Below are 15,273 nucleotides of genomic sequence, written 5' to 3'. Positions count from 1 at the left end.
TTGAGCTCGAACTCTTCATGCACTCGGCCAACTCTACTGTTCGATGTCAAGTAGAACCTACTATTAGTCGTAGAGCACAAGGTCTTGAGGAAACAGGGCAGAAATTTATTAAGATGCAACAGAAGCAAGATGAAAAAATACATAATCCGTTTATGAACAACGATGAAGAAATTACTGTGAATATTACTACAAATGACCATTACCTGTGCTACCACTGAATAAGCACTAGTGACAAGATGTGGTCGCCATCTTACAAATTATGGAAATTCAAAGAAATAAGTACGAAAAATTCACAGGCCGAAAGAAATGTATGCACAAAATCCCCGATCAAGCAGCTGTGGTGTTTTATAGTTTTCCGATCGAATTACAGTGCGTTGCAGAGAGCATTATAGATGTAGCACCGCCATTGTCTTAGTCATGCAGGAAGAAGCATCTAATTCATGAGCCATGTGATTCCCAGAAATACGGCTCCAACTCATCTCCATATTAGACACATCACACACAGTTAAGAAATCCAACACCTGACCAAATATTTTAAACATTTCAACCCCGAATATTAAGTTCCTGTTGGCAATGAAAACAGGGTTCCAGTCCATTGGAGCATCGGGGTGCACTGAGACCTCGGTCCATGTAAGATACATCAGATTTAGCTCCCACAATTTTCTCACGGCCTTGTTTCTCCGACCAATTTGCCCATCTCCCTCACACCAACAGACATAAAACACAAACAAGCGACCATTACAAGAAACAAGTTTTGGATGGTGCTCGTGAACGTGGGGAGGAAATGTCGAGGTTTGGATTCCAATCCAGAAGCCTCTTTCTATGTCATAACCTGCTAACTTGTCATTGTCGGAGCAAACATAGAACATCCCATTACAAACAACACCAGCACAAACAACCCCAAAGTCTACAGGCAGCTTCTGGATTTCAGTCCATTTATTTGATACAGAATCATAGATTTCACCAGAATTCAGTGGCTCATCCCAAGATCCAAGACCTCCGACAGCAATCAACACAAATCTTTTACAACCCTTCGTATTTGCTTGTTCACTTCTCTGTCTGATAAACTTGTATGATTTTCTATTTGGTAATGATGAAGGCTCATTTACCTCAAAAGCATTTCTGTACTGACGTCTGAGTGAAAGCCTGTGAGGATCCTCATAAACATCTGACACCCCACCAACTCGAGATCTGGGGAACTGCCTATCATGTCGATCCTGATGACTTTGAATGATCGAGAAATCTGAACAGACCTCAGATACTCCTAAAATAGGCGTTGATCTAGCATATCTCATAGATGAAGCTTTGCGCCAAGATTTGGTGAGAGGGCTAAAGACCAATACACCTTTATGCGTCTTGAATGAGCTCTTATCCACCCTCCCAAAGTAGTTTATGCTTGAACAACCTCCAACGATATAAACATCATCCTGCATACAGGCAACTGAGAACATGAACCTTCCTCTGAGGATATCAGCACCAATCCTATGCCATTGATCTTGAGACACATCCAGTGCATGTATCTCCCCAGAGCAGTAGCCATCTTTAACAGCACCAAATAGAAACAACCATGGCTTTTGACATGAACCTTCTTGTCTCATCTGCAAAAACCTAGGAGTCGTAGTCAAGTGTCTCCATTTCTTGCACACGAGGCGGGCACTCATAAGGCTGGTCAATGGCAGTCTCACCAAGCACATCTCAAGAATGTCATCTGGAAGAAAGATATGCATCCTGCTGTTTCGTACCGATTCATCAAGATCTAAATCCTTCCTATTGCTTCTCTTCCAAAACATATCCTTCATGCCATACGAGAAGCAATCAAAATTACTGTCCTCAATACCACAAATTGATTTGTACAGCTTTCCTTCTTCACTGATACTTGGCCTTCTCCTACAACTTGGATCGCCAAATTCCTCACCCATGTCAGCACCGACTTTGCAACCACCACCTCTACCATATAGAGTAAGACATTTCAAAGAAACCCCTCTCACCTTATCATCTTCATCCCCTTCAACTCTATGGTTTTTTTTCCTCAACTTCAGGCTAACACTCCTCACAAGCCGTTTAGACACAGTTAGAGCCTCAAAATCCTGACCGAGCGATTCCTCGTTCGCACTCTCAGCAAACATTATGATCGCAAACTCTGGGCATGCAAAGGTGAACACCCTTTTCTATACCGCTAGCTGCATTTTGGTTACTTAAACCCTTCCATCTACAGAAAAAAAGAGGCCGATATACAAAGGGGAAAACAAGTATTAGCAAAGAGTTATACTAAAACAAGAAAGGCTGAAGCCCTGGCCCGCATAGTACTACTAATAAACATATTAAACAGATAATAAAGACTCAAAGAAGACTAATATCCAAATACTGAATGCAAAGACCATACACAGAATTTGATTAGCAATTACTTCTAAAAAGAATCAGAAAATAAGGCAAAGGCTCAGGCATATATGAAAGCAAATAGAAACTAATAATGAGAAAGCCAAACAAGAACAACAATGAATATCATTACATTACATTACTTCCAGAAAACACATGCCGACATCAATAAATTAAGGTAGAATTAAGCTAAAATCAACGTTTTCGCGGGAATAAATCCTTGTTTACAGGTCCATATACTCCATTTTAAAAATCCCACTCGTTTGAATCAGATCGCAATGAGATCGCCAGATTTTCTTTCCCATTTCATTTCAAAGCAAATTAATGGCACTAATTCAGCTCAACAAATGATTCAAACGAAAAAGACTAATTTCTCATAAACCTAAATTCTTAAAACAAAAGAAAAACAAGAGAAGAAACTTACATTGCAACAACGACAAATCGAGGGTTGCGATCAACAAAAGAAGCAAGAAGAAATACGAAAAGCAATTAAGCAGAGAAGGATCGATGATTAGAATCCATTGGAAAATTTAATTAACGAAAACGGGAGTTTGGTTAGTAAAGCAACTCGGCACTGATTGAAAAATACGACCCATCAACTCAGCTCAACTCAAAACACTCGACTCGGCTCTTCGCTTTAACTTTTGGCTATTATCCCTCTCTCTTTTATCTTTCTGTAAACTTTATTCAACTTCCCATGAAATTTCCATTCTTATATTACATGCCACGCCTTTCACAATTTTCATTATCGTGAAAGCCAATATCACAGCCGTCGATCACTTGGGCACCGACTTCGAAGATCCGCTTTAATAGGCTCGGCTCTCGATGATCGAGCGGCTGTGGTGTTTCTCAAGGTAACAGACAGTCATATTTTCGTTTCCTCTTTTCCTTTTTTTCTTAAACAATTTTAAAAAGGTGGTGTAATAGTGGTTTTGATCCCTCTACTTAATCTACTTTGTATTTAATCTTTTTACTTTAATTTAAAATAATTTGATCATTTACTTTCATAAATTATTATCGGTATAAATCAATAATATCGACAATTTTGTTGTTGAAGTGATAATAGGAATTATTGTAATGTTATTTAAGCATATAATTAAGATTAAGTACAAATTTAATCAGTTTTATTTAACCAACAGTAAATTTTATACGTTAAAAATATTAAAATATTTTTAAAAAATCATGGTATCACTTTTAGCATTAAAAAATCAACGAATTGTACATTAAAACCAATAGAAATATTATTAAAAAATCAAATTATACCAAGCTAAAGCAGAGCGTAAAAGTAACAATATAAAAATAAAAGTTAAATTCTTATGTAACTAATATATTGAGTCCATATATTTTAATTTAGCTATTTTTAGTCCATGTAAATTTTAAAGTTTGAAAGGTTGGTCCTGAGCGGTGGAATTTGTTAAGTTAAAATCTACTATTTGTTTTTTGTTATTTTATTTTAATTTTTTTATAATCTGAGAGAAGTACAATATAGTATAGGTTTAAAGATAACTTTCAGTCTTTTGACATTGGGTGCTCTTACTCTTTATATTCCTAGTGTTCGAATCTGAGACTTCAAAAAATAATAACAATTTATTTACCAAATGCCACTGGGTTCAAGCTTAGTTATTTTAATTTAGTTATATTATATGGGTAAATTACACCAAACACTATCAAACTTTGATCGTTGATTCATTTATACCATTGAATTTTTTATTTTATCAATTATAACAATTTTAATTTTATATTCAATTATTACCCCGTCATTAAATTATTAACGGAACTTATCATGATGATGATAATGTGAACTATTTAATGATATTAGTTGAGCCAATTATGATCATTTTACCAAAATATCACCCTAACAAATAATAATTACCTGTCAAACACATTTTCTCATAATTTTACCGATCTAATACTCTATCTGACAAGACACAGATCACCATCCGCACCTTCGCAAGGTTTTATCCGAACTGGCGCCACATAAGCAAAGGCACAGATCGTCAACCAAGCCTTAGCTGAACCTCTGACATATTCTGATAAGGTGCAAATAAAACTATAGAGACTAACATCATAATTTAATACATATTAGTTCCATGAGTTGAAGAGATTAATGGAGTTAGCTTATATAGACATATTGGAGTGTTTATGTTATGTTTATTGACAATGTGTGATAAAAGTTAAAAAGTGTATTTCTTGACAATGTGTTTAGGTTATGTTTTAATGAGTTGCATTTGATCTTTTCATTACATTTTTATTTCAATTATATAAATATAAATATAATAAGAAGTTGATAAATTATTATTTGTTCAATTTTTAAGTTACCTTAAATCAACCAAAAAAAAATAAAAGTGAAAAGATTGATCAGAAGATAGTCTGGAATACAGCTTTTTAACATTGGCAAATTTTGACATGCACAAAATTAGACGCAGCAGCTAGTGCAAAGATTGATAAGAAGATAGTCTGGAATCCTTTTGATGGGGTCAGAAGCCCCATTCTGTGTTCGTTTTTGTTGTGGAGTAAGGAGATTCATTGATGATCTTTTCAAGGTGCTTTTCGTATGCACGATGATGTCTTCGAAAATTGACAATAATGTTAGAACAAAGGAGCAGTTAATTATGAGAACAAATGTAGTAGAGAATTACTGCCCGAATCCATTGTTCCCAACTAAGGAGATGATTGAACCACACACCCAAGCTTAGGCAGCAGAGTTGGAGGAATATTTGATTGTGTATTTCCATATCGTGTCCTTATATATGTTATCTATCTTGGAGCATGCCTGTAAAACCATCAAACCTGCTAAACCAAAAAAATAAGCATTTAAAACCTTCTCTCTAGAAAATCTTCAGAATAGCAACACTAATATTAGTGCGATCAATGCAACAAATGCCACTAATAAATCAGTACTATGAGAATTTAGACCTATCATGGTACACGTATCACTTTTATTTTTTTGGTTGATTTAAGGTAACTTAAAAATTGAACAAATAATAATTTATCAACTTCTTATTATATTTATATGTATATAATTGAAATAAAAATGCAATGAAAACGATCAAATGCAACTCATTAAAACATAACCTAAACACATTGTCAAGAAATACACTTTTTAACTTTTATCACACATTGTCAATAAACATAACATAAACACTCCAATATGCCTATATAAGCTAATCTCATTAAGTTCTTCAACTCATGAAATTAATTGTTAGTCCCTATAATTTTATTTTATTTTTAATTTTTAAGCTAAGACGCTGATGACGATTCGTGCCTTGTCAAAATATGTCAGAAGTTTGTGCCTTGTCAGAATATGTCAGAAGTTCAACTAAGGCTCGGACCCTTACGTGGCGCCAGCTCGGATGGTGATCTGCGCCTTGTCAATAAGGTACTATATCTGTAAATTTAGGAGAAATGGTGCATGACAAGTAACTATTATACATATTTTTTTTACGCTTTTTTCCACGTAAAATCCTCAATTTACAACCTTAGATCTCTAATTTATTTTATCATAACACATAACCCCACCCCCAATTTAAGTTTCAGAAAAGATATCAGCATTAGAATTCGAGGAAACACAAGTGATGCTGATTGCTCGGATTTTTTTTATACGATTTGCCTTGGCATTTGAGATGTTTTGAGGTTCTCAAAGTTACACTTTTTGAATTAAAGGTTATCAGATTGATTAAATTTGTTAACTTTAACTTAAATAAACAAGCTTTTAGTACTCAATTTTATGGATTTATATCTTTGTTTTGTGATCAAAATGATTGAAATCATTTTGGTTTATGTGTGATATAATGGCCTCACAATTGATGAAGTGAAAAAGTCATTTGCAGGTTAGTTTTTGGGTTCGTGTTATCTTTTCAGCTCTCGTTTTAGATTATTGGTCTTATTTGTGAATTTTGGTTTATGTGCATAAATACATATTCCATGTACGAAAACTTGAGGGTTCTTCCAATAAAAAGTAGGACATTGAGCTCATGAAATCGTAGTCTGGTTCTCCGTAAGGTCCCCTCATCGCGAGTGTTAAAGGTACGCTGAGTACCGACATTGATAATATGGATGCTAAAGAAGATGAAGAGTTAGATGACCATAGTAGAAGAAGTTGGGAAGCAGGAGGATAAATTGAATGTATAGTAAGATAATTTGTTTAAGTTTTACATAAACTTGTATCAAGTATCAAATCTGAGTTTTAGGTGTTTAAATTAATTAGGGATTGTACATTGGGGTTTTCTATGAAATAAAAAAGATAGAAAAATCTATGTATATTCTGTTTGGTTGAAATAATATTATCAAACGATCCATGTTATCACAGTCAGGACAAGAAGTTTTTATATTATTGTCTTGTTAGTGTCTTAACGGTAGAGTAGCATAATTGAATATACAACTAAAGTTTATGTTATAATTGATATAATTAAAAGTTTAGTGGTATAAATGGGTCAACTGGCAAAGTTTAATGGTATTTAGTGTAGTTTATCCTGAATAATTTATATTGTTTTTAGTTGTAAGTTTTAAAATACAGGAATCAAAATTGATTAAATTAAAATATAGTGATTAAATACACAACTTACATATAAAATATGGACTAATAAAAGATTTTACCTAAAATAAAAGTACTACTAATCATATAAAAGTAAAGACGGAAAAAAAGGTTAAATCTCATATTTGGAGAGGCTAAAGTCAAATTAAACGTAAAAGGCTAAAATGAAATAAATAAAGAACGAAGGTTAAAAGATTGGGTGGGTTCGCGATTAGCGTGCGAAAGGAAAATTCCAGAACATTGAGCGAGATCGGAGATGGCAGCTTCTATGTTGTGGCTCCTTTCCATCTTCTCCATTTTGTCCATGGTCGCTTGCATCGAAGACAAATGTGCTGCGTGCAATGCCGTCGCGGTAATAACGGAAACCGTTGATGAACATATGCTGTTTCACTCGCAATAAGTCACCGATTTCATTTCCTTTTTTCGTATTTTTTAAAATATCAACTGAATCATTTTTTGGTTGGATGATTTGCAGGCAGAGATAGAGATTCAATTGTCAAAGGTACGGGCTTATCTTCTATATGTTTTTACCTTTAAATCAATGCCACTTTCCGCAAATTGAGCTGTAATTGGGTGATTAATACTAGAATTTTATATATGTAGGAGAAACCCAGGAACCATTTGGATATGAGACATCGTTTGGATTCGAAAGGTCAACGCCAAGGAAAGGTTATTGATTACAGGTATAACCATTTTCCTGGGGAAAAAAACCAACATTGCTAATTTTTATTCGGATAGTTAGTCTCGATCAAAATTGTTTATTTTAGAGATGGGACTAAATGAGCTTCCCGTCTTTCTTTGATGCCGGGCTTAGCGTTGAAGATCAATGACGAATTGTATGATACAGTAGGAATAAAATGAATGAAAGATCAAACAGGTTAGTAAATGGAAACAGTGAAATTAAGTGAGACATTGAGCAATGAACATCAAAGTATTATTAAGGAAATCAAACATCATAATTTTTTTTTGCTGGAAATTAGTAAGAAAGTTGATAATTAACATTTTAACAAGGAAAAATGGTAGACATTTTGGATATTAACAACAATTCAGGTCTGACATACGAGATTTGTACTTTTTATGGCCACTAGGGGTTTGTTAAATAGTATATAAGGGTAAATTTTAAGGTGACCATGTTAGGTAAGCAGCCTTAAACAGGAGCTTTAACAGCTCTTTTTTGCAAACTCTAACACAAAATCATGGCTTTTTTTGGCTATATTTTAAACAAAGAGTTTCAAAAGGGAATTTTCGACTAAAGCATGTCTAATTGATGGGTGGCACATGTTTACTGTTACTTTTGACCAATGGTTAATTCCCCTTTATAAGTGACACCATTGCTAAAATGTTATTTTTGTTTTAATTAGGATGAGTGAACTTAGAGCTGTTGAACTATTGGATGGGCTTTGTGAGAATATGCAAGATTACACTCTTGAAAAGGTAGCTCTTACTTGGACTTGATATCTTCCTTGTGTTTATTCACGGGTGAATTCATCTTTAATCATGATGTTATGTTTTCCTTGAAATTTAACTGGATATTCGTAGCAACTATGCTGTCAATATAATTATTATCATGTAGTTGCAGATACTGAACTTGTGTCAGCATTGAACAAATATGCAAATGTATAGGAACCACAACTATGTTCATATGCGAACTGTATTCAGTATCTGTATGCTTTATGACTGAGCTTATATAGGCATGCAATTGTATATCTGGCTTTTTTTTTAATTTTATTTTGCAGATAGATTCAACTCGACATGAGTGGATCAAAGTTGATAACTGGGACATTCTCACTATCGGTAAGGATCATTTTATTTTTGTTATTATTATTACTTTTGGGGGGCAGTGGCAAGCATAAATATGGTTGCTGCATCATAAAACAGTTTGGTGAAGGCCTTGATCAATCATAGCCACTAGCAGAGACTGAAATCATATGGTTCACTCCAAATGTGATTAGTCCATTAATTTGATTTTGGGCTAAAAAAAGCAAGGACTTGATCTTCGATTCATACATTTGCATATATTGTTAATATATATGAGGCATAAGTTGCATATGCAATCTCTCTGATGGTTTTATTTGATATCTCTAGGATTTCTGTATTTCTTCCTGACCAGTCACTGAGCCATTGTTTTCTATGCTTTTATGTTACTAGCTACTTCTATGTTTACCATGTCCTTATAGATGCTGTTAATTTCTCGTTCTTTTTGTTTTAACAGTCCATTGTTTCTTAAGTTCTAAAGTATTTCCCCATTTTTGCATTTTAACTTATTGATAGGTAAGCAAGAAGCCAAGGCATACTCGAAAGATATATCCTCTTATTGTGGACGGTGAGACTGCATGGAGTTTGCACTATTCCTATTATCACGTGCCATTTATGATTTTTTTTTTAGTTTTCTGGCGGTAGTTTTTTTATATTATATAATACAAATGCCAGCTATATTATAATAACCAAGTTCATATTTGTTATGATATAGGTTACTGGAGGAAACTGAAGATGAGGTGAATTTTCAATCTTGCTTGTCAGCCTATTGCATAGCTGAAATATTAATTCTTACTTTGCTATCAAACTCATGCAGTTAACAGAATTGATAAAGAAAGGATCCGTTAAGCAAGGAGAAGTAAGCAAACTTCTATGTGAAGATTTGAGCAAGCACTGCGGCGGCTCAAGGTATCCAAGATTTTATTTTTCTCTTTCCTCTTTTTCCAAGAAACCAGTTGTGGCTCCATCCTAAAAGTCTACTTCTGTGGCACTTGCACTCATTGGAAGGTTTCTGGTGTTCTGACATTAATTCTTATTTGTATGCAGTGATAGCAATTCCGATTCTGATACCGATAGTAATGATGAACTATAGAACATCGAAATCATCGTGGTTCATCAGGAGAAGAGATTTTATGGACAAAAAAAGTTTCCATGCCTTGCAGCATTACTGAAACATGACCCGTTTAATTGAGACTTAATTCTGTAACTTAAAACAAAATTTTGCCCTTTGGACCATGTTGAAACTTCTTTCTGGAACTTCAAATAAATTTCACTCTTTGGACAATGTAAGGAAACTGAATTAACTGTTTAATTGAGGCTTATTTCTGTAACTTCAAACAAAATTTTGCTCTTTGTTCCATTTTGAGACCTCTTTCTGCAACTTCAAATAAGATTTCACTCTCACCCATTAATGCTCAATGATATCAATTATTTAGTGAAAGAGTAGTAGAACAAATCTATCAAGATTCAGTTTATTTACACAGGAGTAAGCAGATGATGGAAGAAGAAAGAAAGAAAAATGAATCCTGCAAATCGGAGGTACAACATGAGATATCTCAGGTGTACAGGATTTGAACACTCCAAAAGAATCATATTCTACATGACAAGAAGGATGAATGTCAGCCATGGTGAATGGGGGCAGCTGCAGCTACTCGCTAGAAAAAATGCCACGGCCATTTCGCCCTCCGATGTGTTCGTGTACAAATCTCTTTTGACCATCCCCAGTTTCATCAGTTACAGTCCAGCACACCCTTTAGTAAATTCAGCCCTTCCGATGATATGCTGCTCCGAACAAGGGTTTGTGGTATTTCTTTTTGAGGGGGAGGATCGACGGAGAAACAAACCACAATCACTGTTAAATTATCGCAAGTATTCCGCTTCAATGCCTCCCTCACAAGCTCTCTCGAGCACCTTTCGGGATCGTTGTGAAGTATCAGCTCTTTCCTTGCCATGGTCACTGCACACTGGCTGCTCATAACATCCCACAACCCATCACAGCCCATTATCAAGAATTCATCCTCCTCACTCAGGTCCATCTCCTGCAGCTCCGGCTCTGCGCTTAAAGGACAGGCAGATCCTTTTGGCCCCTTCATGTGCCAGTCTCCAAGCGCACGTGCGACGGACAATTGCCCATTCAGGTAGCCATCATAAATTACTCCACCGAGTTTCTCGATTCTTATTCGTTCAGAAGTGCAATTAGGTTTGTGGTCCTTGGACATTTCGATTGCTCTACCTCGCCTTCCTAGCACAGCTCGACAATCACCCGCATTTGCGACTATCAAGGTCCTTTAAACAGATACTAATGTTAGAAGAGGATTCACGGAAATAACATCCAAAAACGAATAATATCATTGCAGATCTGTGGCTCTCACTTACCTTCCGAAAATAAGGGCGGTTAACGCAGTGGTGCCGGAGGATATGTCAAGAAAACTAGCATCTGCAAAGGCATAATCAGCTTTCAGAAAAGCACTCTTGATTGCCTTCTCCACACAAATTGGGAAGTGTGAGTCTTCAACTATGAATTTAAGGATATTCTCCCTTACAAATACTGCTGCATCAGTTCCTCCATGACCATCAAAAACCTGTCCACATGTACTTGAAAGGTTCAATTCACTAGTATGGTCAATTAAGATTCCTAAAGCAGCTTCCAAGCTAATTGTATACGTAATATAACTGACATGTGTAGGCCCTTTAACCCCATAACTAAAGCATCAAGTTATAACAAGACAACCGATATTAGAGAAACGAATGTTAGGAGAAAAAAGGATTGTGTAACATTCAAAAACTCGTCGGATTGCCACTCGAAATCCAGCTGCAGTTTACAATATCAGAGACAACTTCTTCCGGCATCCTTTTTCTTTTCGGCCTGGACACGAGTTTTTCAACATGGACTAGCAACCGTGACAGATAGAAGGAAGTGCATAAATCAGACCACATAAACTAAGATGGTTCAAAACAAGATAATGTATTAATCTCAAGGGGCAGTTCATATATGGTAGATTCTAACAAGCATACCCCATAGAAAGCTCCTGGAGAAGGGAACTTTGCAGTTGTCTCCACATGTCCAAGAAGATCATCTATGCAAATGTGCTCATCCTCCATATACTGTTTGGGCCCTATTTCAGCACAGCTCCCCGATTGCAAGACAGGCAAAAACTCGGGTTTTTCATCGGAAGATGACTTGTGAACTACAATACCAACATCCAATTCCTAGAGAAGAGAAAAGTAGTGAGTTAAAGCATTTCACAGGATGATGTGTGAGAAAGTACAAACACATCATCTGGAATCTAGCAGAAAACTCTTTCTAGCAGCTAATTCCTAAATGTGATTTTACGTTATGCCACTAATGATACAACAGAACATCAACTGAAAACAATAAAAACCCTTTCTCTAATTGATGTCTTTCAATAAAATTTAGACAGACTAATCCTTATTTTCTCCAAGAAACTCTATCAAATCGGAGAATTGTCGAAACACAAAAGATTATGCAGCACAAATGCAGGTGAACATGGTCATAACTAAGAGTCATCAGTATCCTTATGGAGCACAATTATTAGTGAATTTTCCTTTTAAACTAATAACTAAGCTGCATTCAGATTTTATGCTAATAGAGAAACTCCTTAAAGCTCAGGCTCCTACAATTCATAATGATCAAAAGAGAGAGAAAAAAGATCAAATATACCAAATTAGCCTCAGCAATCATCCTCCTTGAACTCACACAATGCTGCATAATCGAGAGGTGGCATGGAGGTTTCCAAAGAGTGACTTGTTTTTCATTATCAAAATTCTCATTTTCCATGTCTGATACATTACCCTTAGTGTAACCACCTTTCACGATTGCCGATGGAGGTGAATTATTTATACGTGCAGCCATATTCCTTTCCCAACCATAAATCAAAGATCTCGGAAGAACACTTTCAAGTTCAAGCAATATAAGCCAAAACCTTTATAATTCTTCAGAGAAAACCACAGGTCCACGGATAAACAGAAGAGCTAATAAGAATAAATCACCCAAGCAACAAAAAGATCGGGGGAAAACCAGTTGGTCGAGGGAAGCTGTAAAATTTTCTATCCAAGAGCAAGGAATCGAAGTCAACTCTCAGATCAAACTACCCTTCTGCAGATAGAATAAAAAAAACACAAACTTTATATGAAACTAAGGCCTTAAACTATCCTTGATGAAGGTATCCAGCAAACCATGTAAAAATTGGGCTTTTAAATAATAACTCGAATCAGTTGGCAAAATTAAAAGAACCCCAGATCATAACTCCAGAAACTATAAATATTCATTTCAAGAAGTAGAAAAAAGATGATTAGAGCAATAAACAACAAGCTCCAGAGATTCGAGTAAAGCTGAAAAGAAAAGCTCACGAAAGGGGGGGTGTAGAAATGATGGGTTTCTTGGTGCTTGGCGCTTAACTTTTGTTCTGTGGTGAAATTGTAAGATTAATCCGAAGGAGAGAAAGAAAACCCTGATCACAGACGGAGAGAGAAGAAAAAGAAGCAGCAGCAAAAGGCGTCAAAAGAGAGCATTGGACGATGAAGAAGAAAGTAAATAAAAGAGAAAAGTAAAATTAAAGTTGTTGTTCCTTTGTTGCTATGCGGCTGGCCACCGGCGATTCCAGGTAATCACCTGGATCTTCTAAACTGTCCCGGGCCGAGGATGGCATTAAGCCACGTGGCTTTCAATTATAGGTGGGAACTCTAGGATGGACTTCGTTTTAGTTTGTTGCCGCCGGAGCTTCCCAGCCGTTGGATCTCTGCCATGTTGACTCCTTCAACGCTTCTACAGAGCATAGAGGTTAGGTTTGTTAACGTCCGTTAATGGAGAGCCTTGGGTTCCCGGGGTTGACGTGGCTTCCTCTCATTGGATGGAGATTGTTATTTCCGCTAAGTTTGATTTTGAGTTCTTTTGTATTATTATTTAATACATTGAAAGTAGAATATTGCATGATTATATGTAGTGTGTTAAGCAAAAGTAAAAGCAGGAGCAAGCAACCAACTACCAAGGCATTCATTCTCATAATATGTATCATATGATAAACATCATGCTAATATTTTATGAGGTGATGCTATATTGTTGATGGAAATAAATAGATTGTATCGGTTGTTGGTGATATTTTTTTTTTCTGATTTAGATGAAGAATCGTAATCGATGGTTCTACGATAGTTAATCGGTATTTGGATCCCCTGTCTTTATGAGAAGGGAGAGGAAGAATTTGTGGAGAATGGTTCCAGTTAATTTGGCTTTTCGGCCGCTGATGAGTTTAAGTTTATTGGCTACCATCTTTTCCTTCTGCCACTTGATAACTATACTTGGTTTTCAGACAATAAACTTTACTGGGTTAAATGCTATTCTTCATGCCTTATATTCTGCTATTATTGGGTTTTCATTACATCTAGTATAGGAATCTGATTCTGGTTTCCACCTTTGCCTTCTTATGCTTTCATTTTTTTATGTCACCTTTGATGATGTTCCTACCAATTGCAATGCATATTTTTCGTATATATATATGTATGTATGTATGTATGTATGTATGTATGTATGTATGTATGTATGTATGTATGTATGTATGTATGTATGTATGTATGTATGTATGTATGTATGTATGTATGTATGTATGTATGTATGTATGTATGTATGTATGTATGTATGTATGTATGTATGTATGTATGTATGTATGTATGTATGTATGTATGTATGTATGTATGTATGTATGTATGTATGTATGTATGTATGTATGTATGTATGTATGTATGTATGTATGTATGTATGTATGTATGTATACACACACCCCTTTCAATTATCATGTAGAAGCACAATGAAGGACTCAGGTTAATATTTTCCAGATTCCAGTGGGTTTGTTGGTTGTTGGCATGGGAACAAAATGTAATTTTATGTTAATCTGATATTGGTAATTATTTATTCTATAAGTTTATGTTAAATTCATGTCTTAATCGACGTTATGTGTTATACTCCAATAGTAATAATAATAATGGTAAAAGAGAATGTTGTTATTCATAGAGGATTGGATTTGAGCAACTAACAATTCTCATATACATATGACTCTTTTTGCCTTAAAAACAATATTAAGGCCCAACATATACGTACTCTAAAAAAATAGGGATCAAAATGATCATTTAATCAGATGTTAAGAGCATTTAATAATAAGAAGATTAAAGGGGTTAATGATGATGTAAACTTGTAATATAGGTTAATTACATGAGATTATATGTGGTTAAAATTATCAAAGGAATTCATCAAGCGATCTCAATAGTAAAATAGAATATTGTTCTCTTTAAAAGTCTCCTATTCAAGTAATTGTATTTGTAGTGTGTGTACATTGTCAATAGATAAGAAATATTTTGAATACATACTATCTTATAATCACTCAATTTTTTTAAAAAAAAATATTATCAAAGGCAAAACTACGATATAATATTGATGTGGTCAAATTGTAAAACTTTAAGACATAATTATTACTAAAAAAATAAGGAATATATGATAATATAAATGTATTAAAAATTTGAAAAACCAACACAAGAAAGAAATAAAAAAACTTTAATAATATGGATTTTAATTTTTTTTATAATTTATATTAACACAA

The 15,273-nt window shown here is 34.9% G+C and overlaps 3 protein-coding genes across 4 annotated transcripts; 1 reads left to right on the top strand and 2 right to left on the bottom strand.

Annotated features, from left to right (window-relative positions):
• Positions 1-32: 32 nt before the first annotated feature.
• LOC120160405 (probable protein phosphatase 2C 27) lies at positions 33-12,603 on the bottom strand. Of its 2 annotated transcripts, XM_039170820.1 has the most exons (5): positions 12,348-12,603; positions 11,681-11,875; positions 11,042-11,247; positions 10,373-10,951; positions 33-43 (listed from the first exon to the last, which is right to left on the bottom strand). In XM_039170820.1, exons 1-4 carry the CDS (start codon positions 12,537-12,539, stop codon positions 10,396-10,398), a joined length of 1,149 nt encoding a protein of 382 aa, XP_039026751.1. In that variant the 5' UTR covers positions 12,540-12,603; the 3' UTR covers positions 33-43; positions 10,373-10,395. The 2 variants fall into 2 exon arrangements, with proteins under 2 accessions (XP_039026751.1, XP_039026752.1); XM_039170821.1 differs by lacking the exon at positions 33-43 and having other exon boundaries at positions 10,077-10,951.
• LOC120160404 (F-box/kelch-repeat protein At5g42350-like) lies at positions 164-3,045 on the bottom strand. Its single transcript, XM_039170819.1, has 2 exons — positions 2,801-3,045; positions 164-2,209 (listed from the first exon to the last, which is right to left on the bottom strand). Exon 2 carries the CDS (start codon positions 2,124-2,126, stop codon positions 387-389), a length of 1,740 nt encoding a protein of 579 aa, XP_039026750.1. The 5' UTR covers positions 2,127-2,209; positions 2,801-3,045; the 3' UTR covers positions 164-386.
• Positions 7,077-9,803, top strand: LOC120160407 (protein seele-like). Its single transcript, XM_039170823.1, has 9 exons — positions 7,077-7,262; positions 7,386-7,412; positions 7,514-7,593; positions 8,272-8,344; positions 8,647-8,704; positions 9,182-9,233; positions 9,381-9,405; positions 9,483-9,574; positions 9,713-9,803. Exons 1-9 carry the CDS (start codon positions 7,167-7,169, stop codon positions 9,756-9,758), a joined length of 549 nt encoding a protein of 182 aa, XP_039026754.1. The 5' UTR covers positions 7,077-7,166; the 3' UTR covers positions 9,759-9,803.
• Positions 12,604-15,273: the final 2,670 nt, after the last annotated feature.

The sequence above is a fragment of the Hibiscus syriacus genome, unplaced genomic scaffold (assembly GCF_006381635.1).
Source record: "Hibiscus syriacus cultivar Baekdansim isolate YM2019G1 unplaced genomic scaffold, ASM638163v2 tig00111392_pilon, whole genome shotgun sequence".
Classification (NCBI taxonomy): Eukaryota; Viridiplantae; Streptophyta; class Magnoliopsida; order Malvales; family Malvaceae; genus Hibiscus; species Hibiscus syriacus.
Note: the sequence above shows the minus strand (reverse complement) of the source record. Positions and strands in the feature narration are given on the sequence as shown.

Coding starts and splice junctions, on each gene's coding strand:
- LOC120160407 (XM_039170823.1), top strand. CDS start 7,167: ATGGCAGCTTCTATGTTGTGGCTCCTTTCCATCTTCTCCATTTTGTCC. Junction 9,406..9,482: donor TGGAGGAAACTGAAGATGAG/GTGAATTTTCAA, acceptor AAACTCATGCAG/TTAACAGAATTGATAAAGAA. Junction 9,575..9,712: donor AAGCACTGCGGCGGCTCAAG/GTATCCAAGATT, acceptor ATTTGTATGCAG/TGATAGCAATTCCGATTCTG.
- LOC120160404 (XM_039170819.1), bottom strand. CDS start 2,126: ATGTTTGCTGAGAGTGCGAACGAGGAATCGCTCGGTCAGGATTTTGAG.
- LOC120160405 (XM_039170820.1), bottom strand. CDS start 12,539: ATGGCTGCACGTATAAATAATTCACCTCCATCGGCAATCGTGAAAGGT. Junction 11,876..12,347: donor TGATTGCTGAGGCTAATTTG/GTATATTTGATC, acceptor TCTCTTCTCTAG/GAATTGGATGTTGGTATTGT. Junction 11,248..11,680: donor CTCCAGGAGCTTTCTATGGG/GTATGCTTGTTA, acceptor ACATGTGGACAG/GTTTTTGATGGTCATGGAGG.